This window comes from Musa acuminata, chromosome BXJ3-6, assembly GCF_036884655.1.
Source record: "Musa acuminata AAA Group cultivar baxijiao chromosome BXJ3-6, Cavendish_Baxijiao_AAA, whole genome shotgun sequence".
NCBI lineage: Eukaryota > Viridiplantae > Streptophyta > Magnoliopsida > Zingiberales > Musaceae > Musa > Musa acuminata.
This window is the reverse complement of record NC_088354.1, coordinates 5,527,571-5,550,127: the sequence shown is the minus strand read 5'-3', so window position 1 is coordinate 5,550,127 and position 22,557 is coordinate 5,527,571. Positions and strand designations below refer to the sequence as shown.

Sequence of the window (22,557 nt, the reverse complement as noted above, 5' to 3'; positions counted from 1 at the left end):
GATACCTTTGATGTGTAAAGTGCTTTGAATGTTTCTATATCATCGATAAATATATAACATGTAAATAAGATACTTTAAATTATATCAGGTACTTTAGATACTTTTATTACATAAATAAATATATTATCCATAAAAAAAGTTGTGTTAAATGCTTTAGATATTTTTTGTCATAAGTGGATACATCATGCATAATAAAAATGTATTGCCATATCAGGTGCTTCAAATTTGGGATTCATACAAATGAGAAATTTTGGGATTAGTTGGGCACTTAAGATGTTTTTTTGCTCTAAATAAATATATGATAAGTGGATGAGATATTTGAGGAAGTGTTGAGTGTTTTAGATTTTTTTTTCTTAGACATATTCATAGTCAATAAAAAGGATATAGGATATGTTGGTCACATCATATATTTAAAATATATTTCATATACAACTTATACAAATGGGGATATGTTAGTCTCATTATTATAAGCACAAAAAGATCTTATGTTTTTATAAAGAGACCCTTTTATATAGTTCTAGATTGGCTCTTTTTCTTGTTGGATCTCTTATATCATTAGGGAGTTTGTTCATTTCTTACAACTATTTGGTTAGCCAATATGCCTTAGATTAAGGAAGAGATAGTTGAAACTAAATTAGATTAAACTCTTGAGCAAGTAATTATGGTACCTAAGGAGGGGTTTTATAGCATTGGATAAGATGGTAGGATGATCAACCTTGAGTTCTTTATGATAGAGTTAGATCGAGAACTTATTATAGTTGATGAACAACTAGATTATATGTTGCTACCCGCTAACATTGATGGTAGAAGAAGAAGAGGAACAATAATTTAGATTATGTCAATCAAAATTTGGACTTGTTATGTGATGTCAAAGAGTATCTCAATAGGAGTGATCATTTGAGTTGGAATCCTCATTTAGAAATGAGGATCATTACTCGAGACCCATTATTGGTAATGTGAATGTGAGATTGATTTGGATGTTTTTTTAGAGAGAAAGACAAAGGCCCAAGTTTCAATGTTATTGTGACTTCATGACATCAAGAGAGAATACTCTTTGCCATCATGTTATTGTGACCTACTATATTAATATTAAGTTCAAATTTGATTGTCAACTTCTCTTAGATGATTATAAATGATGGACTATTTATGGATCATTTTTTTAATACAATCGCATTTGGAAGAGAGAAGTCATGAATTATTTATGTAACATTTCAATTAGTCTCATATTGGATAAGACTAAGATTAACTTATAAGGTTATAATATACGTACTGCTATCAATTTTAACTTAAGTATTTTGATTATTAGTTTAGACTCAACAAAGTTAATAGATTAGTTTTCTATCATTACAATTATTATTAAACTTGATCTAGTACTGAGGCATGATAAGGAGGCTTGAGATAACTATCATGGGATCAAAGGACATATCACCACTCATGAATAAGAGCAAAGGACATATCACGACTCATTCTTAAATTTGATTTGGATTATACTAAGCTTTGATAAAAATACATTACATTATGAAGTTATCATTCGGTTATGCCTCAAATTCACATCCCTTAAGTGAGGGAGATTGCAACATCTTAATTAGTCCCATATTAAAAATTTAAAGACAGAGAAAATATTGATGTATTTTTAATTAATTTATCTATTAGTTTATCCTCTATCTATCTTCCTATGAAGTATAATATGTTTATGTTATTTTATATAATATCTTATTTTAACTATCGAATATGGGATCTCAATAAATATTGATTGGATTCGGCTCGAGTGATAAAAATAATCATCGTATCAATAAAAAAAAGCTTTTCTTTCTTATTTAAGATCTGGACCATGTAAGTAGCATTAGTCCCAATCAACTCCAAAAATTCCAGGCTGATTGATTGCATGAGTTGCAGACACGGAACGTCTTCGAAGAAGCACCACTGGATTGATCTTGCTCTCGTCGTTCATGCTCGTCGTGTATCTCTATGACTCAGACAAGTGGCTCATCGTCAATCGCATGAATGGTTCTGAAAAAGGCCCCTTCGGTTGCGATCACATTTATTGCATCAATTCTCGAGAAAGTCTATTTGCATCACCGAAGACATAACGTAGATTAAGGAAGAATAAGTGTACACTATATCTTCTTAATTGTATATTTTTAATTAATGATTCAAATTTTGTTTATTAATTTCATGTTCTTAGCAATCAAATTAGGGAGAGAGGATAAGTGCTCGTTGAAAGACTCGGAATTAATCCAATGGATTAATTTGTAAATGTAAAAATTATAATTATGTTATTATTAAAAAAAGAATATTAAAAATTAAGATCAAATATTATGATTACGTATGACTCAGAAAATCTTTGTCTGACGTCGTTTGATTCATAAAAAACAACGATGAAAGTGTAAGACAGAAACCACATAATCTAAACTGTCACCACCCTAAGAATTCTGAGGACTCGTATGTTCAATGAATCAAGTTCTTGTTTGGCGTAGAAATCTGAAGCGCGTATGCTCAAATATCTAAGCTGCTACGTCGATCGTCGTCGGCAGCTGATGAAGTCAACAGACGAAGCAATGACAAGGGAGGGAACATGCATTGCATGCATCGTAGGAGAGGTTTTGTGCCTCTACAAACCCTGATCCAGGAAACCAGAAGCCTTTAGACGGTGGATCCACTTCATTCATGCATATGCACCATTTCTGGAAGCACATCTTCCCCGCAAGTTTGTGATAGGCCCATGTCAATTTTTTTGGATTCCAACATATCTATCTATTCCTACTCTCGAAGTGACCAACTTGAATCACATTACCGGAAGCTCACAAGTGTATCTTCTACACTTTGTTGCTCACCAGTATTTCACGTTGGTGCTCTTCTACATTCCAACCTTTGTCAATACGAGTATCTGATTCAGATTGAGGTTGTTTTCCTTCTTGTTTTTACCTCTGTTCCTTCGGGTCTTCCCGCAGTTTCTTCGCATTAGAGTCCCCTGATTGCTTGTCATCCATCACAACATGTGATGGAAATCGATATGAGAACCAGTCAAAGGCATGCATGTTTCCTCTTGATGCAATCGTTTGATGCCACACGAGTGTGTCCAAGTTCCATGAATGCTAGCTGTAGGAAGCCTGCTTGCAGGTTCCTACGCGACCAGGACAGTCATGGAGATTTTAATTTTCTTCTCTGATGGAATGACCACCAAAATTCTTCGGATCCACCGAAAGGAACCGATGAGAATGATCATTGTCGCGTGCGTCACTGTGTGGTAAGAGCTTTGGTCACCCTTATAAGAATATTCAAGCCATTGGAGGTTCTTCTTCCTCTTTATGTCGTTGGAAGAACAGTGGCCACAAGGATGGAGAACCAAATCGATAGCTAGTCAAGCACATGGTGCACTGTCATGACTGATCACGACCTCTCTCCTTATCAGATGCTGAAGCTATCAAGATCTCAGTGGGCGTGATTGGGTGTGATCAATCCGAGACCCAACTCGAGGGTTGGCGTAAGGCTACAGCTCATCGCATAGAAACACCAAACAATATTCCATGACGTTGACCATGTGTTTCTGACTCTTCGTATATGTCATGCAGGAAATCCAATCTCTAGAAGTGCCGCATACGGTGTTCAATAACCATTGTGACTGAATTCGACATTCCATGCGTAGAAAAATGGAATGCTTCCGTTCTTAAACCCATTATTCATCATTGATTAATTTTATTGTTTCATGAAGTTGTTTGCGGATTTTAATCATCTAATGACTGAATAATTTGTAACCCTTTCATCCTAATTTATGGTGAAGAAAATAGTTTATAAATAAATATATATGCTTCTAACCTATCTCACGTGACAGGAAAAGTCAATGGCTGTCTTGTCGGGAAACGCATACATGTCTCTCAAACGACTCTTCTCTGCACTGATGCTTTCCACCAGTTCAATGATTGCCATATGTTCCAAACCATAAAGGCCTAAGCAGAAGCAGAGACCGTGAATTAAGAGTCGATCCTTCACTATTTCAATTTAGGTGTTTCGAGGCTAAGACTACTATAACTTGTGAGTGCCTCCCTCAACTCATCACCTTCTCTCTCTCTCTCTCTTTCTTGAGCGTCGATGGAGAACTACCCACTCCGGTTTCCCTCACAGCAACCTTCTGGTTCGTTTTCTACACCATGTCTCTCCCTCTTGCCGGCCGACATGATCGGCGACATCCAAGTCTTTGACACTCTCCAAGGTGGCTACTCAGCTGGTTTCTTGAGGTCCAAGGATGAGGTCGAGGTCCCGACCTCCCAAGGCTATGGAGCTTACCAGTTGATGGAATCCTTCGCTGGATCGAGGGAGAACGAGGAGAAGCCTAGCAAGAAGAAGGAGAAGAAGGTGAGGAAGCCGCGATACGCCTTCCAAACTCGGAGCCATGTTGATGTACTCGATGATGGCTATCGCTGGAGGAAGTATGGGCAGAAGGCAGTGAAGAATAACAGGTTCCCTAGGTCAGCTCTCTCTCTCTCTCTCTCTCTCTCTCTCTCTCTCTCTCAATCTCTCTCGTGATGCATGCAAATGTTGTCTGAGAAGGAACATAAACAGCTTCAGCTTGTCATGAAGGAAGCAAACATCGCACGCCATGAACACTCTTCCATTCATCAAAAGGTTCATGATGCAGATGAACAATCTTCTTTCTCCGTTCATCTAGAGATTGTTCTTGTTTTTTTGGACCAATATTGCATCAGTTTTAGGAAATTTGATGGTAGAATTTGACTATGAATAGTATACGAACACGATTTTGTTTCGCCTATAAACGTCATGTTAAGGTCCCTCTCAAATTTGTCTTCTTCGTTTAGCCTCGAGGCTTCACGTTCATTATTTTCTTTGCAAGCATTACTTTCGCATTCTTTATCCTGTTTTCTCTTAGTGTTGTTCATGAATCCACCTAAACATTTTTGTCATCTTCGTAGAAGAATGAAGCATTAGAAATGGACATTTAATTATCTTTGAAAAGATCACGAATAGAAAAAATCGATCAATTGTGGCCTTTTAATTTCATACTTTACTCCTCTATATTAGATGCATTTTAGTTGAAACTTTTTTATTATTGTTGCTGTTGTTGTATATGTGATGCGTTTATGAACTAAAAACATCTCCATAGATGTCATCAGCATCTGAAACTGCTTCATCAGAAAGAAGAAACACATCATACTGCAAATGTTCTCAAAGATCCTAACACAATATTGCAATTGTTGAGAGCTTTTTCCTGTTACTTCTCATAGGGAAGAACTACAAGCTTTCTTTTTCTTTCATGGTAATAGAGTCCTTAGTTTTTCCTCTCAAAAAGAGATGAACTTATTGACACAAGAAAGCTGTTTCATGCACAAGGGATCCAAAATTGATTGTTACAAGAACAGAACAGAACCGATTCTGGAGTCACCTATACTTAGCCTTAATGTCTTCTTTGTTTGGTTGCAGAAGCTACTACAAATGCACGCATCAAGGTTGCAGCGTGAAGAAGCAGGTTCAACGCCTGTCAAGGGATGAAGGCATTGTGGTGACAACCTACGAGGGAGTGCACACTCATCCCACGGAAAAACCGCATGACAACTTCCAAGATATTCTGAATCAAATGCAAATCTACTCCAACTTTTAGGTCTGTAATGTGACGGAACGAAGATGTTGAAGTCATGTATGCTTGCTACATAATAAGCTTCGCCAGTGCAACTTCTATATGGTGGACTCATTTTGCTGCAATACATATGGCTCTCTTGAACCTTTCAGCATGAAAATTGTGGTTGACACAAAAACAAAAAATAAATGATCTTGAGATAAATAGGTTGGTGACGAGTAAAAGTGATCTTCTATTACCAAAAGTTTGATGTTCAAAGGATATATAAATTTCATTAGGACTGACATGACTGCCAGGATTTCTTTATAAATGATCTACACAGCTGCAAGACCAACACGTTTCTGCAATGTTTTCAACGAGTAGCATATTGTCATTTAGGAATCACAATGATTCCAACTTTGAAATAATTGGATTCAGAACTATTTCTTGATAGTTATTCTTTTTATTCTGAATAGAGCATAGTTAAAATAGAATAAAAATATGAATTTTAGTATAAGTAGTAGAAAATAAATTTATTATTTTTAGAATAGGTATAGTATGTCATTTTTAACATACCTAAATTCTAACATATTAAGACATTCAGGTATAAACAGTAGCTATCTGTTGGGTATAAATTCTAACATAAATTTATTGACTTATCTTAAAAATTAAAAAATACAAGTATTTGTATTGATATGTTCATATTATTTTAAACGATTTAATTAATCTTTAAATATTTATAATTTGTATCCAAGTCAAATGAAACCAAAAATGTCTTGCTACTTCGTGTTCTCAAGTTTCTCGATATCAGGACATCACATACAACATAAAAGCCCAAACACAATAATTGTAAGATCCACCTCATCGATCTCTTTCATGAATCCAGCTAACAAGTAGAAGCCAGCTAACAAGTCTGCACGCGGAAACCAAACGACCGGGCGGTTTACGCGCTCCTAAGAAAACAGAGAATGCCCACAAAAATGCCCAGCACGAGTGGGGCCCGGGCGTGGAACGCGTGCCCGCGGCTGATGCTGGGGCTCACCATTATCTCCGGCGGTGGAGGGGCGACCTCGATGAACGGCGGCGGCGGCGGCTGGTTGAGCGATGGCGGAAGTCCCCGGCCGTGCGCCACCGTGATCCGGAACCGCATGCCCTGTAGGCACTGCGCTCCCCCGTCGGCGGCGGAGAAGAAGTAGGTTACGCCTTCCTCCGTCAGCGCCACCGGCACCGTCACGCCCGCCTCCGGGACCGCTCCGCCGTCGTAGTAGAAGGTCGTGTCGTCGCCGTTGTCGTCGGTGAAGTTGCAGAGGGCGTAGGTGGTCGCGTTCAGCGTCTGGATCACCGTGTTGCTCGAGTCCGTGTTGAAAACTGCGACAAGATCGCAACTTTAGCCAATTAATCGACCAAAAATGGGGTTTTGAGGGGGCATTTCGAGTTTCCCCCTCGATCCAGAAGGGAGAGAGGAGGAGGAGGAGGTCTTTCGTACTGAGGTAGTCGCCCAGGAAGAAGTTCTGGGTGGAGGCCCAGTCGGAGTAGTTGGTGACGGAGGAGTTGGAGGTGGAGTTGAAGAACCACCCAGCTGCGCCGCCGACTGTGTGGTTGGCGTAGGGCGGCGCAGGAGGGGAATCGCCGGCCGAGGTGGTGAAGCTGACCACCATGAACAGGACAGTAATGCCCATCGCCGCCATAGATGCTCTGTTGGTCATTGCTCTGTCTCTTCTCTCTCTCTTCTGCTTCTCCGTTCTCGTGTCTGTCTGATCGATGAACGGGCCTCGAGATAAAGTAATGGTTTCTGACACAATCTTTTATATTCTTATGAAATCAAACCGGGGAGGTGGAATCAGGATGGTTCGGTGTGATCCGAAATAAGTGGACTTGTCATCTCTCCATATTAAATCTAACTTGAATTCATCTTCCTATCTGAATATATATGGCTAAATGATTTTTCCCATCATTTGATTCACTTCTGATCCGCTTTTACCGCTCTTCCCATTGTCTCTCTCTCTCGCTCTCTCTGCAGCAAACTTGCATGTTTGCATAGGCAAGAGAATCCCGAAGAGCGAAGCTGGCAGAACTCATCGCTCCACCGGTGGCATCTTCTTCGGTCGATCGTACTTGGAGAAACCAAGGAAATGATCGATCAGATCTGTTGCAGCACATATTTCAAAGCCCAAAGCACTTTCTCTGACTTTTGAGCACTCGCTCGGTATATTTAGAGGAAGCTTTCGCTTCGCCTGCATTGGAGTTGTGCCATCGTTGGCTGTCATGTGTTGGATTCCAAAACTCCGTTGCATAAAATATCTGAATGAAGCCAAGAAAATGTTGACTTTCTTCTGTCCGGAACGACTATTAGGTAATGATTTTTTTTTTCAGTGATGAAAACTTGTCAAAGATTTAATGAAAAAACTTAGGATAATTTATCACAACAAATTTTGGACATTTTATCTTAACAAATAACTTTTAGCTCATGGTGTTGCCTAATTAGTTTTTACCTAATTTTTTTTATCATTTTGTTGAAAATATCTGCACAACACTATGACTATTTGCGTATTGTCGCCAACACCATTACTACTCCTTCACAACCTCCTACTCTTTCATGGTTTTCCGGTATCATCGTCACTACATTGCTCTCCACTCACAAACATTAGTACACTATCATCACTTTTTTCTGTTGTCTCCTCCGTCTCATTACAACGCGAGACCACCCACCTCTCTTTATCGCCTTCTTTCCGTCTTTCCTGTTTGCTTATCTTTTTTTTTTATTCTCTTTCCTTTTATTGGTCTTCTGTGTAAATGTGGAGGAGTCGACTAGTGAGGGATAGAATGATGGTAATAATGTTGAAAGTCATCGGGGAGTGAAAAGTTATCGAGGAGGTAATGATAGTACCGACAATAATATTTTTTATGATGATTAGAGACGAGAGTTATGACAAAAGAATATTTTTATCGAATGACGTTAAAAAAAAGCTCCTTGCGTAAAAGCCAAGCATCATTAATTAAAAACCCAATGGTAAAGATTTTTTTTGAGGTAAAATTTCTAGAAAAAAGACTTTTAATAATTATTTCTTTATGAGAAAGCACCGTACAGAATGTTTCTTGTTTTAAATTTTAGTTTTATTTGTAATCTTAATAATATGTTTTCAAATTCTTTAAAAAAGAAATTTTGCTTTTTAGTGATGAAATATTGTCAGAAATGTAAAGGGATCGAATAATATCCTCGTCTCTGATGATATAATTGACTTATTAATATTATTATATCTAAATATACATAAATGAAAATAGATTCATCTGGTTCTTATAAATCTATTCAAATCGAAACTATTCCTTATGTGAGATTAAATTAATAGTAATAATCTATTTATTCGATTATTATTTAACAAATCAATTAAATTTGTCGAGTTTGAATTACTGATCCAAACCTAAGTTAGTCGTAATATATTTATATATTTATTATATTCATTCATATCATTGCTCATTTTGAGATCAAACAAGATTATGACTTAAGTTCGTAGATAAAATGGTATAAAAAAAATCATGTATTCAAATCTTACCCCGAATATACTTATAAAACAATAATATATTTTCGATGAGTTCGAGTTCCACATATTGAATTTGACTTCGTCTATCACTGGGGTGTGAGTGTGTGAAGGATGTAACATCATAAATTATATATGATCTAACGCCTTAAGGTTTTAGATGAAATGATAAAATTAACCAACTAACAAAACTGGTCAACTGCTTATGTAATTTTGACCATAATTCTATCATTTCCCTGATTCCATTAATTAATAGAAAGAAGAATACCCTAATATATTCTATCTATTTTCTTATTCTCACTGGCAATTTATTCATTTATATGAAAATACCAGAATTCTTAAAAGAGGAAATAGAGAATTACTCAGTAAAATAATACAAGAATATAAATATATTATTCTCGTCAAAGTTGATTCTTCCTGCATTTAACTCAGCAGAGAAATGTAGCTTTGTGATTCAAGGAGCTCAACTCGTGGCGTAAGTCGTTGAGTACGTGGCATTTTCGACCTTCGTTTCGTGTCGTCAACCCAGTCGGTTCCCAAGTCGCGGTCCGACTGACGGCGAACGTGGTGATGCGCATCCGACGGTTTCTCTCTACTGCGAGAAACAACCGCGGCCGTTGGATTACAACAACTCTCCATGCTGATCTCAGCGGTGCACACGCAGTCCACTTCTGCTGTCTGTTATGCCTCCCGCGAAGAAAATTGTCCCATGTTTCCGTCTTCGGGCGCATCATTCTTTTCTCACTATATAGAGCCTGTGTTTTCCGGGGTTTAAAGAGGTTCGGTGTTTGTTGCTCCAAACGTAACGGAATCTGAACGGCCTCGTCTTCCTCGTCTAGCTCTTCCCACCTTATAAATTCGGTGGAACCCCAGTCCGCGAACTCTCGACTCGGGAATCTGTGAGGAATCGTCGATGGAACCTGCGGAAGGCGAGCAGACGTCGTCGCTGGAAGAAGACCTCCTCCTGCCCGAGGTCTGATCCCTCTTCCCATGGCATTTAGATTTCGTTCGCTTTTCTGCTCTCCATATTAATCCCTTAATCTTGTTGTCTCTTGATCGGTCTTGGATCCTTCTTTGCTTCCCAATGTTTTAACTCGTCAAGATTGTTGATGGTTCTCCGTGGACGAGGGTGTTTGATTGTTGTGTCGTGGTTCTTTAACTAGACTGTGGATCTTTGAGCGAGCTAGTTGTGTATGACCGCAAGTATTGCTTCGAGGTCGATACTATGATCAGGCTTCAGATCTTCGAGCGAGATTTGTTATGAGGTTTAAGTTTCAGGTGGTGCTCAATTGGACCTTTATCTTGTAATCAGAGTTTGCTTCTTTGAATTTTCTTCTAGTATCGGATAATGGGATCATGATTTTAAGGAGTTTACGGGGGATCATTGCTCGCATGTTTTTCGACATTTTGGATCTTGCATCTCGTCACTCGGTAGGACCTCCTATTCTATGCACTTGAATTTTGTTCCCGGTGTCATTCAATGGGGGAATACTGGTTTGTTTCACTAAATGCTGTTGGACCAAAGTTACAAGTATGATAAAAAGGGTCTATATCTCTATTTGTCCAACATGTGCATATCGATATGGTTTGTTACATTCTTCAACGTCTGAAATTTTATTAAGAGATATAATGAACTTTTGCATGTACCTCAGATTATGTAAATGTCATGCTCGGTCAACTCAACCAACTAAGGATCCAAGAATGTACCTTCCAAAATGCTTTACTCACTTCTTTTTGATGGATTAGCCATTGGGTCATTTGAACCGTTCTTATGCAGTAATTGATCACATCAGATATGTAGTGTGCTGTTATTAGGACCCGACTTCAGTAGTATGTCTTAACAAGAGAGAAGAATGCTTCTCTGATGGGCTGACGGCCTTCTGTGTGCTACATGTAAAGGCTCCTACTAATGGACTCTGCATCTAATTTATACCAGTTGAGCTATGGTTAGGTGTTGAACATTTGGCTGGCTTTTCCTTCACGTTTGTCTAGACCATGGTTAGGCGTGTTAAATGAGAAGTAGAAATAAAACGCTTATTTTTTATTAATAAATATTTCGTATAGCGATGAAGACAATTTTGGTCACTTGCTGACTAGGTTCGCAAGGCTTGACCTAGGCCTTTTTTTAGTTAGGTAAGATGACACATCTGAGAGTGTTAGTGTAATTTGATAAAAGGAGACCAATTGTTGTTCAGATCTTGAGTTACCAAGCTGCGTTAAGACTAGCTGAGGCTATTGTAACCAAGGTGTGGCGGTGAGTGACGAGTTTTGAATCGGATTGAGCTGAGTCATGGTTCACTCTACAGAGGATTTAACCTTCAAAGTTAATCTTCCGAAACATAGGAGACATTGGGAGTGTAGTTGGTCACTGAAGTCGGAACTTAGTCTCAGATGGTCAATGAGTAGAGGTAGAGTTTTCGAAATTGTAAGGGCACAAGAAGCAAGGAATCAATCCCCTTTACCTGGGGAAGAAGTTCCTTCTTATAGCCTAAACTGGTAGGCTACCCCATATGGGTTAGATTTGATCCTCCATTACTTCAGTTGGGACGTTGTTGCTGAGAGGATACACTGGGCCACCTGTCGCATGATAACGTGTATGAAGCAGTGTCGGCCTGTTGATCTCATGGCAATTTGTCAGTGTCGATGCCATGCCCATTGGAGAATTTGGTGGGCCCACTAAAACCCCCTCACCGTAGTGTTAGCATATTTTTCTGATATGACATTGAATTTAAATAGTTCGGGATAGTTAATATAGTTGCCTTATTCATATAATAAGCATCAGAACAAGTCTTGTTCTATTTTGTTAGTTTCGATTTGTGTGACTTCTTTGTTTCCTACTCATAGAAAAATTTTAAAATGGACAGCAACACAATTAATGGCCTACTAGCTCTTTTAAAACATTTTCTTTTTCTTTTTTTATTTTAGCTCTAAATTTAGATTGAATTCACAAACATACCAACATATATTTTTGGGAACTAATTTAAGAAAAGTAGGTGAAAATTTATATGCTAATCTTTGTCCATGCATTATACACATATATGTGGAGAGAGTTCGAGTTATAATCCTTGAGGTGGATTGTGGTCTCTGTTCTATCTGCAGAACATGAATCATTGAGGCTCCAAATTGAACATCAACTATGTTGAACATAATATACAACTAGCATCTTTTTGAAACATTCTAACATATGAATCGATTGAAGAAACAATGAATAATTTTAGCAACCTAGAATTATATATATATATATATATATATATATATATATATATATATATATATATATATATGTATATATATATATATGTATGTATATATATATGTATATATATATATATGTATGTATATATATATATATGTATGTATATATATATATACATATGTATATATATGTATATATATGTATATATATGTATATATATATACATATGTATATATATGTATATATATGTATATGAATCGATTGAAGAAACAATGAATAATTTTAGCAACCTAGAATTATATATATATATATATATATATATGTATATATATATATGTATATATATATATATGTATATATATGTATATACATATGTATATATATGTATATACATATGTATACATATGTATATATACATATATATACATATATACATATATATATATATATACATATATATACATATATATACATATATATACATATGTATGTATATATATGTATATATAGATTTGACTAGTAATGTTCAAGAATAAAAACATAATTTTTTGTATATTTTCATCTAATATATTTTTTTATCAAAGTGAATATTAAAATAATTTATTAATGGAATCTAGATCTATGTTTATCCATGCAATTTTTTTGTGCTATTTTTTTAAAAGAATGGTTTACGAAGTAGCTCGTACGATAAGATAGATAGCCCTTGATCCTGAAGCTCTAAGTTATGTAATGAGATTTAATTCATCTTTTTGAAAACGAGAGGGAGGGTGGATTAAAAAGCTCAACTGAAAGATTAATCCAATAGGGTTTCAGTTTTCAAACTATTTGTTAGAAATAATCTTTGACTACTTTACATTTAATTCCTCTATAATTCGAGTACCATATATTCATTAATCAGCAATTTCGAGTTATTTTGATGAACATACAACTTGTTTGATGAGCGTTTTCTTGACTGGCTTGGGTAGTTTCAGCCAAAATATCTTGATTATATTTCCCATGATAACATGGCCTCCATGTGACCTTAACTCACCACCAGTTTGTTCTTGACTTTGTAATTGAAGAATGTAAATAACGGACCATACACTGGAGATGGATCTGTGGACATGCAAGGAAACCCCATACCAAAGGATGGCACAGGCAACTGGAAAGCTTGTCCTTTCATTCTAGGTATGTACATTAACTGGCCACAGTCGAGTCCTTTTCTTTATTAAATCTACATAAAGTGACTGCTTATTTTCAAATCACAAATTTTAGCGAACGAGTGCTGCGAACGATTAGCCTACTATGGAATATCGACAAATCTTGTCACTTACCTGAAGAAAAAGTTTCATGAGGCGAATGTTTCTGCTGCAAGAAAGGTTACGACTTGGCAAGGAACCTGCTATATGACCCCATTAATTGGTGCAATTTTAGCTGATGCATACTGGGGAAGATACCGGACAATAGCAGTGTTTTCAACAATATATTTTATTGTAAGTATGGTTGGTGCTGTCTCTTACTTGTGCAATGGTCATCCATGTGCTGTTTAGAGTAATGTGTCATGATGCTGTTTCTTTTTTACAAAGATGATATGATAAATGCTGCTTTATTGAACACAGGGATTGGCCACGTTGACCCTTTCAGCAACTGTTCCTGCTTTTAAGCCTCCACCCTGTGTAGGATCTGTTTGCCCAAAAGCAAGTGCGGTTCAGTATGCGATTCTGTTCATTGGACTCTACTCTATTGCACTGGGAACTGGTGGAATTAAACCTTGTGTTTCTTCATTTGGAGCTGATCAATTTGATGATACTGATGAAGATGAGCGAAGAAGGAAGCAATCTTTCTTTGACTGGTTTTACTTATCTATTAGCATTGGAGCTCTCATATCCAGCAGCTTTTTAGTTTGGGTGCAAGACACGTGTGGATGGGGCTGGGGCTTTGGAATTCCTACAGTGTTCCTGGGATTAGCCATATGTAGTTTTACCCTAGGCACCTCACTTTATAGATTCCAAAAACCAGGTGGAAACCCTCTTTCAAGAATGTGCCAGGTGATTGTTGCCTCTATTCGCAAGCGGAAAGTAGATGTCCCTGATGACAGTTCTCTCCTGCATGAAGTACGGGGAGATGCCCCAGCAATTGAAGGAAATCGACAGCTGAAGCACACAGATGACCTTAAGTAAATAACTCAACTTCCATAACAACTTTGATTTTGCTTGCTAAATGCTTAACTTGATTAATTACAGAACTGAATTAATCCAATTTTTATTGATTATGAGGAAATTAAAGAACTGAATCCATCAAAGAGATATGGCTTCCAAATTTGCTTAATGAGGTTCTCTTGCCTTTCTTTTTTAGTTATCCTTGGAATTTTATGTTTCCAGTTGTGTAACTGCAATTGGGATATCATTGTATAACTGCACTTTTAAAGTTATTGGATAGGAATCATTATATCAGTTATCAGAGCTAGTTAAACTTGGACTTATGCACTGTATATAATATCCTATGATTGGATACTTATGCACGAGATCATGTTTTTTAATATTATAAAAAACATTGACGATCGTGCTTCAAACGGCATGTTTTACAACAAACCTAAGCAGTTGGTGCTTTGTGTTTGATGGAATTTAATGCTCAAACAGTCGAGCACTTCTATCACTGAATTGTCCTTTGTGTGTGGTGGGAGTGATGATGTTTCTTTTTAGGATGTTCTAAAAAGCCTTTTTAAGTTCTAACATCTCTGACCGGTATTAGAGGGATGTTTAGAATTTCTAGGTGACATTAATAATCTGTCAACTCCGGTTTAGTTTGCGCAAATGACATATAAGGATATTGTATTCAATCAAATGGACTAAGCTTTAGGATTTCAGATTCATTATTGTGTATTAGACCATTAGTAAACAGTATGCTTATTTCATTTATTGTTTATAATAGTGGTATCAGCACCAAACGTTAAATGTAACAAGGAACTAATTTTAGAAAATAGCTTCTTAATTATTTTGAGCTACTACCTATTTATGTGTCCCTTTATCTGTGAAATTCATGGTCTACATGAATTTGGACTACGCATTATTAACTGTTACCTACTGCAGATTCCTCGACAAGGCTGCTACAAAGACAGATCTTGATGGGGAGAACGGTAACTCTATAAATCCATGGAGGTTGTGCACAGTCACTCAGGTGGAAGAATTGAAGATTCTTACGAGGATGTTCCCTGTTTGGGCAACCACCATAGTGTTCTCTGCAGTTTTTGCACAGATGTCTACTCTGTTCGTTGTACAAGGGATGGTTATGGACACGTCCATCGGCTCCTTCGTCATTCCACCTGCATCTATGTCAACCTTTGATGTCATCAGTGTCATTGTATGGGTGCTATTATATGATAATATTGTTGTTCCGGTGGCAAGGAGGTTCACAGGCGAGGAGAGAGGGTTTTCAGACTTGCAAAGGATGGGCATCGGCCTCTTCATATCTATACTAGCAATGGTAGCGGCTGCGCTGGTGGAGATCAAGCGACTGGACATAGCCCATGCTGAGGGTTTAGTGCACGAGAAAGTGGCCATACCATTGAGCATTATGTGGCAGACACCTCAATATTCTTTGATCGGAGCAGCAGAAGTATTCACATACGTCGGCTCGCTCACATTTTTCTATGATCAGGCCCCTAATACCATGAGAAGTTTGTGCAGTGCATTATCACTTCTTACGACTGCGCTGGGAAGCTACTTGGGTTCCTTGATCGTGACTGCAGTGACATCGCTGACAACTTGGGGAGGGAACGCGGGATGGATTCCTGATAACTTGAACGAGGGGCACCTCGACTACTACTTCTGGCTTCTTGCGGGGCTGAGCTGTTTGAACCTTTTGATGTACGCAGCCTGTGCTAAGAGGTACAAGAGGATCGTTCCATTTTGAACTCCAAACGAAGCGCCGGCCGCAGTCATTCATGAAACTTTCAACTTGTACATGTCACGTTTAATTGGTCACCGATTTGAATGTTTCTTTTCCAAGTCTAAGCTGTGAATAGGGCAGTCGCTACATTTCGATTGCTACATACAGTTCTTTCTTTGCTCATGTCCACGTCAATTTGTAACTTCCGATGATGGCAGATTACTTGCTGCTGTGACTTGAATTCTTCAATATATGTCGTCAAAGATTCAGGAAAGTGCTGTTCAGGTTGATCTTATTCTGTAGACGGCCAGAGAGGAAAATCCATTCGACAATGAGGTTGGCCTGTGGGAGATTTCTTATCCGAGTACACGTACACTCAATCGGATGGACACGTGAGGCGCACGTGATTAATCGACTCTGAAAGGGAGAAGATCTCAACGATGGCGACGAGGTACCCTATTTGTTGGGGGTGTTTGGACCACCTCGCGAAATCACCACACCCCCGCCATGGCGACTCCCTCCCCAGCACCGCCCGTCTCTGCCGCTGCGGCTGCCGCTGCGGCTGCCGCAACTACCTCGGGCGCCTCGGATCCCTCGTCCGCCACGCACCTCCTCTCCCGACCCTTCGCATCCCCTCCTCTCCTTCCCGCTCCGCCCTTCTCCTCCCAGCCGCTCAGCAAACCCCTTGGCCACCCTCCGCCTCCACCGCCGCCTCAGGGATTCCTCTACCATCAACGGGGCTTCGCCACGACGCCTGCTGCCGGGCCGGCCCCGGCGGCCTCGGATCAGTCCGTCGCGGTGGCCAACCCTGCCGTGTACACCAGGAACGCAACCCCCGCAGCCGCGATGACCTTCGCCGCCGCTACCCAGTCCGGGCCCTTTGCTTGTGGCCCAGTCGATCGTCCGGTCCGCAACGTGAGGCCGCGTTTGCCACCCTCGACTTCACAGCCCGTGACGCCGATCGTGGTCCCGAGGCCCGTGGTCACTGCCGCAGGTGCTTCTAGGAGCGCTCCAGTAGCCACGCAACTAAAGGTTTGCAATACCCTTATACAGATTCCCCCCACATCCCTTTCTTCTCTGGGCATTATGTTATGATATCTGTATTTTCCTATATTTCATGATAATCACATATATCTTCGTAATCTATAGAAATTAGCATTCATACTTCATAGTTGGGCTCTTGTCATACTCAACTTGCTAGAAAACAAGGGGGTCGATCTCTAATTTGCATCACACGTTCACGCTCATTGCTATCTAACGTTAACTTTTCAGGCTGCAATACTCTCTTCAGTGTCTTCAACACCAGAGCACAATAACTGCAAGGAGAGGTAAGTGGCAATTTACATTATTTCTTTCAAATTCATTAATGGCTTTCTGCCTGCGAACTCCGATGATGTTCATTTATATGCAGGGACGAGAGTAGGGAAGATGATGTTGTGGTCATTCACGATCGAAAAGTAAGCAAAACTTAGGCATTCTTTTAATACCTCTATTGACTTCATAAGGAAGACGAACAAATTTGGTTCATTTGTGTATGTGATATATTCAAAATATATTTTATGTATGATTGCTTTTTATAAGCTATTGTTGTGCTTGGAATTATAAAATATGGTGCTATTCAGGAAGAAAGCTGGATTGCTACCAGCTCTAGGTGGATTACTATGTTCATATGAATAAAGATAGCTGGGGGAATATATTTGTTGAGTCTTATGGAGAAAGACATATGCTAATTTCAGGCCTTTGTATGTCACAACAGCAACTTTCCTTTTATATTAGACATGATAAAAATCGTGCAATTTATTCTCATTTTAGTTGTTTCTGCTAGAAGGATACCTGATCTCGAAGCTTGTCTAAGTGAAAATAGGATGCTTTCTTACTATTGGATAATATATTGTGTAATTTCTATATCTGTTTACTTGATTTTCTAGAAAAAATATTCTAAAGGCCTATATTAAGCGGTTTGCCAGCCAAACACATGGTCACTTTGCAAAATTGTGCTAATATGATTTGTTGGGGCTAGGTGTTGAATTTTTTTAGATCCTATGCAGTATGTTGTTCATGTGTAATGCTTGAGATTTCAATTTGGCAAGAAGTTCAATTGTTTAAGAACTTTCTTTTGAGGCTTACATTGTTATATTTCAGGGCTAGCTATTTGGTTATTTCTGGCTGATGAGCTTAATTCTTTAATGTATTTCATTTTTTATTTCATACCATTTTGACCTTTTAATAGAAATTATTGGAGCTTTTTCCAGGTATCTAATCATGCACAGACACATTTCTTATTTCTAAGAAGTTTGCTTTCTTCATATTTCCATTTTGCATATAGTTTCAACCATATTCTTTTCTCATCAAGCATCCTTTAAAAAAAATTAAGTTACCTAAGAGTTGCCAAATGACATCAATTACTTTTGGTGAGTATTTTAAACTCGAGCTTGTGAAGATGTGACAATTTGTAAGAGGACAAAGGGATACAAGTACAGTATATTTTGCTGTGTGTAAATTGCTATGTTGACAGAGGGCAGTTTCATGGATTGTGCTCACTTAAATTTTCAAGTTGTTGTACAACACAAGGAAAATCTCTTTTTTTTAGCACTTTGCTGTTTGTTGAAATAAGCTAGATATGTTGTGTGCAGTAATTGGCAGAAATATATAAACCTTGGTGTGATTATTTAAACAGATTTAGTCTACAATATATGTAATGGTTATTACTGATGGTGATCTTTATGCCTATTGAAGGTCAGAGTACTGGATGGTTGCTCGCCCTCCCTTTATTCCCTTTGTCGTTCTTGGATGCGGAATGGCCAACCTCATGAAATTAAGGTTTCAATATATCCTTCTTTTTACCAAAAAGCTTTATGATTTCTGCTATACCAAATACGCTAGTGTTCTTTGCCTATCAAATTTTTTATCTGATGTTCTTTGTGGCTATGCATATGGGGCTTCTATGCTTGGTCTAGTACTTAACTTTTTTTTTTTTTTAATGATAATGTGTTGCTCATTATTTGCTCCTCCATATTTGAATCAGCTAGGTGTTTCTAAGCATTCGGCACATATGTAATTGCTTGTATGCTTTAGGTCCCACAGAAAAGTTTTATAGAACATATATAAAAGAAATCTCTGCATGGCAATAAGTAGAAATCAATAATTTTATTTTTGTGGTACGGGTGCAAGCAGGCCAGGGGTGTGTAGTCTGGTGGTTGGAAATTTCAAGATGTGTGGCTTCAGTTAGGATTGGATACTATGTCAACAATTAGCAATTTTTTTCTTTTCTTTTCTTTTACTTTTTTTTTAATTCTTCATATTACTTCTTGCAGTTAAACTTCGCCAACACTGAGAAGCCCATTCCAATACCTTTGCATTTATCCATGTTTGATGCTCAAGTGATGAAGCAGCATGAAGATGTTACTGAAACTGAAGATGTCAACAATGAAGAGGTCTGTTGTGTAACATTAATTCATTTAACCTTGCCTATTGGAATAGAGCTACTTTATATTGTATATATAAGCTTGGTTAGCATTGCTTAATTGAAGGAGAACATCACAATATTTCTTAAGCTTTTGCTTTTGGATTAAGACTGAAAATTGTGATTAAACTTAATGAGGAAATACAATGCCAACATGCAAAGGCATTCGTGTGGATGCAACGAAGAGAAGGTTTAGATGTGAGTTAAGATATGAAGATAACCAAAACAACATAACACCACCATTATCAAGAGAGTTGACGTGGTGTCTGCAAAATTAGTATAATCCATAAGCATTTGATATGCTACACTTGTTTGTAAATCTTGTCTAGTTTCATAGATAACTATAACTTGCTGTATAATTTGCCACTTTGGTTTTCTATGACACATTGTTCAAATTTAGTAACAATGGTCTCATTGTACATATATACATGAACATTTGTCTTAGAGGCCTAGAATTTTTAGCTTCCAGACATTTATGCTGCAAATTTGTTTGAGTTTCAGTATTATTGCCATCATGTCTTGTGCCTTTTAGTTGTAACCATGAGCCAACATTGTTATGACTAGCATGACGTTTTGGCAGTCTGGTGGGGACAATGAACTGCCTATTTTTGTTAACCAAATATCAAATAGTTATTTACAGCAACCAACAAGCATTCTTACATGGTTATGCTTTTATTTTTGTGCAATCTATTTACCTTGTTCTTTCCTTGGATCATATTGCTAGTAAACCACTTATTAGGATTTTAGAAAAGGGCACTGGAAATGAGGATAAAAGAAATTGGATACTTTATCTCAAGCAATTGTTTTACTAAATAAATCTTGCAACCTTTTATTGTCCATAGTTTTAGCCTTTTTCTTTATGTATCCTCCTTTGCTTGCAACTCTTTTTTTCTTAGCTGCTAGAATTGTGGAATCATAATATCAAAGATGTACTTTTATTGAAATATGAGATTAACTTGCAGCCTGTAGGTTGTGTTGAGGAGTTATCTGCACATGATTTGTTAGAAATACATATAAATCATGCTAAGAGAGTTCGAGCAAGGTACACTTCCTACCTAATATGTTGTTCTATCTGTTTATTTTGTCATAACCTTCTACATCATTTTGTAATATCTACCGATTTGAAGTTGAGGCTTTGGTTAATAAGTCTGTTACTGGAAATTTTTACTTCTTTTTGGATCATGGCAATTGCTTGACTAACATATACAGGGATAGTTTACTAAGAGTTGATAATAATGTGTCCTTTTTTAAGAGACTACTGGAATAAGAAGTTGGTCCGAGACGAAAGACCATATATCTAACATATTTTGTTATTTGCTTTTACATGGACTTCAGTGTTCCATCATGACCTTCCTGAGTATATATAATGTTGATTTTGATATGTCACTTGTCTATACATAATGATGTGTCTAGAGTGCTGGATTATATAATAGTCTAAACCAACTTCTGTGTCTATTCAATTTGTATATTAAAATATTCCTTAGCAAACAATGAAAGCTGTAAATTATGGTGCTGAGTAAGCTATTATTAGTTCTAAGGCCTTGTCGCTGACATTTGTTTGCTTAAGATCTTTTGCCCTTTCCTTGTTTGTGATTTATACGTTCGAAGTATATCTGAAGGTTAGTGTCACATAGGCACACTCTAGCATCAGCTGCATGCTTTGGCATTTGTTTCCAGCAGCAAATTGGTAGAAAGAGACATAATACTGCCTTTTCCCCAAGAGCATGCCATATGTGCTTCTATTAGTGCACATAAAAAATAAAATAAAATCCACAAATTTGTGAGTTACCATGGAGATACTGCTTAGTGCATTGCACAAAGCAATTATCGTAGCAAGTCATGTACATTCTTGCTTTGCTCCTTACCTGGTGCATCAGATGCCTTGCTCGATGACCACTGATAAAAAGGAAGATCCCTTTGTTCTAAAAACTACTTTTATGTGAATGCATCAGTTTTCAGGGAAAGCATTTGCTGTAGCTAATTAGTCTCTCAGGACTCTGATAAATGATAAACCTAATCTCCTGCTTTCTTATCTGATGTAGGTTGCAAAAAGAACGCCTTCGGAGGCTGGAACGTTGCAAACAAAGATTGGCCTTTCTCCTTCTGCCACCCATGGAGTTTGAAAGAAATGAAACTGACAACTAGGTTTCTCTGCTACTCTTTGGTGATTCGCTTCAAGCCACCAGCTACGTTCTCCCTTCACCTCAAGCCAGCATGAGAGACTTCACACCCAGGTAGCTGGACCATGTTTTAGTTGTGCAGATAGTGCTTGTTGGGCTTCGAGTTTTGTAGTGGGACGAGGGAGAAGATTCAGTATAGGTTGCATATCAGTTGTATAAATCTGATAGGATTTGGAAATTTAATGAGTTGGGACAAGAAAGCTTATTCACATGAGAATTTACAATAGTTTCATAATTTGACAAACACACGATCTGTTCATTTCCAGAACTGTATAACAATATATACAAGCTTAACACATCGCCCGCATGACCAATCTTACCCCAAGTATTAAACCATTTCCAATAGAGTTGATTTGAGATGGTAAATGTTTTTGATTTATGATTCCATGATTCATTCTGATACATTTCAATCCATCCATCTCAAAGACACCACTCCTCTTGATCGATGTCACATTGTATTCTTTTCTTCTTGATGATCAAAACACAAGTCATTTGCTAGTTAATACGGGCTATTTGCAGCTCCAAAAAGGAAACGAGTTATGCAATTCATATGATGCCACTGAATTATCCCAAAATAAAAAGATGTTATGTTGGCTATCTACGCTTTGACTTCATCTGCTGATCATGCTGCACTTGAACAGAATGCAATGGTTGACTGCAGTAGAGCGAAGAGTCTGTCACCTTTGACTTTGCCTATTGGTGGTGTTGTCATACATCTATTTATATTCGTTTGTTCCAGTCACCAG

At 37.8% G+C, this 22,557-nt stretch overlaps 4 protein-coding genes across 5 annotated transcripts; 3 read left to right on the top strand and 1 right to left on the bottom strand.

Moving 5' to 3' along the window:
* The first annotated feature begins 3,943 nt into the window (after positions 1 to 3,943).
* On the top strand, positions 3,944 to 5,693 carry LOC103987113 (probable WRKY transcription factor 75). 2 transcript variants are annotated; one of them, XM_018827458.2, is made up of 3 exons: positions 3,944 to 4,132; positions 4,223 to 4,466; positions 5,437 to 5,693. In XM_018827458.2, the coding sequence occupies exons 1-3, from the start codon at positions 4,090 to 4,092 to the stop codon at positions 5,612 to 5,614; spliced, it is 465 nt and encodes a 154-aa protein (XP_018683003.2). In that variant the 5' UTR covers positions 3,944 to 4,089; the 3' UTR covers positions 5,615 to 5,693. The 2 variants fall into 2 exon arrangements, with proteins under 2 accessions (XP_018683003.2, XP_009403593.2); XM_009405318.3 differs by having other exon boundaries at positions 3,945 to 4,466.
* Positions 5,694 to 6,356: 663 nt separating this feature from the next.
* LOC135639494 (early nodulin-like protein 18) lies at positions 6,357 to 7,485 on the bottom strand. The gene is made up of 2 exons (XM_065153258.1): positions 7,056 to 7,485; positions 6,357 to 6,937 (listed from the first exon to the last, which is right to left on the bottom strand). Exons 1-2 carry the CDS (start codon positions 7,273 to 7,275, stop codon positions 6,513 to 6,515), a joined length of 645 nt encoding a protein of 214 aa, XP_065009330.1. The 5' UTR covers positions 7,276 to 7,485; the 3' UTR covers positions 6,357 to 6,512.
* Positions 7,486 to 10,024: 2,539 nt separating this feature from the next.
* LOC135640756 (protein NRT1/ PTR FAMILY 8.3-like) lies at positions 10,025 to 16,192 on the top strand. Its single transcript, XM_065155490.1, has 5 exons — positions 10,025 to 10,078; positions 13,363 to 13,468; positions 13,556 to 13,773; positions 13,900 to 14,456; positions 15,370 to 16,192. Exons 2-5 carry the CDS (start codon positions 13,405 to 13,407, stop codon positions 16,190 to 16,192), a joined length of 1,662 nt encoding a protein of 553 aa, XP_065011562.1. The 5' UTR covers positions 10,025 to 10,078; positions 13,363 to 13,404.
* Positions 16,193 to 16,616: 424 nt separating this feature from the next.
* On the top strand, positions 16,617 to 22,118 carry LOC103987111 (vegetative cell wall protein gp1). Its single transcript, XM_009405314.3, has 7 exons — positions 16,617 to 17,200; positions 17,441 to 17,496; positions 17,580 to 17,625; positions 18,905 to 18,988; positions 19,483 to 19,602; positions 20,594 to 20,673; positions 21,674 to 22,118. Exons 1-7 carry the CDS (start codon positions 16,676 to 16,678, stop codon positions 21,774 to 21,776), a joined length of 1,014 nt encoding a protein of 337 aa, XP_009403589.2. The 5' UTR covers positions 16,617 to 16,675; the 3' UTR covers positions 21,777 to 22,118.
* Positions 22,119 to 22,557: the final 439 nt, after the last annotated feature.

Coding starts and splice junctions, on each gene's coding strand:
- LOC103987111 (XM_009405314.3), top strand. CDS start 16,676: ATGGCGACTCCCTCCCCAGCACCGCCCGTCTCTGCCGCTGCGGCTGCC. Junction 17,201..17,440: donor CAGTAGCCACGCAACTAAAG/GTTTGCAATACC, acceptor TTAACTTTTCAG/GCTGCAATACTCTCTTCAGT. Junction 19,603..20,593: donor AAGATGTCAACAATGAAGAG/GTCTGTTGTGTA, acceptor ATTAACTTGCAG/CCTGTAGGTTGTGTTGAGGA.
- LOC135640756 (XM_065155490.1), top strand. CDS start 13,405: ATGCAAGGAAACCCCATACCAAAGGATGGCACAGGCAACTGGAAAGCT. Junction 13,469..13,555: donor AGCTTGTCCTTTCATTCTAG/GTATGTACATTA, acceptor CACAAATTTTAG/CGAACGAGTGCTGCGAACGA. Junction 14,457..15,369: donor AAGCACACAGATGACCTTAA/GTAAATAACTCA, acceptor TACCTACTGCAG/ATTCCTCGACAAGGCTGCTA.
- LOC135639494 (XM_065153258.1), bottom strand. CDS start 7,275: ATGACCAACAGAGCATCTATGGCGGCGATGGGCATTACTGTCCTGTTC. Junction 6,938..7,055: donor CTTCCTGGGCGACTACCTCA/GTACGAAAGACC, acceptor ATCTTGTCGCAG/TTTTCAACACGGACTCGAGC.
- LOC103987113 (XM_009405318.3), top strand. CDS start 4,090: ATGGAGAACTACCCACTCCGGTTTCCCTCACAGCAACCTTCTGGTTCG. Junction 4,467..5,436: donor AAGAATAACAGGTTCCCTAG/GTCAGCTCTCTC, acceptor GTTTGGTTGCAG/AAGCTACTACAAATGCACGC.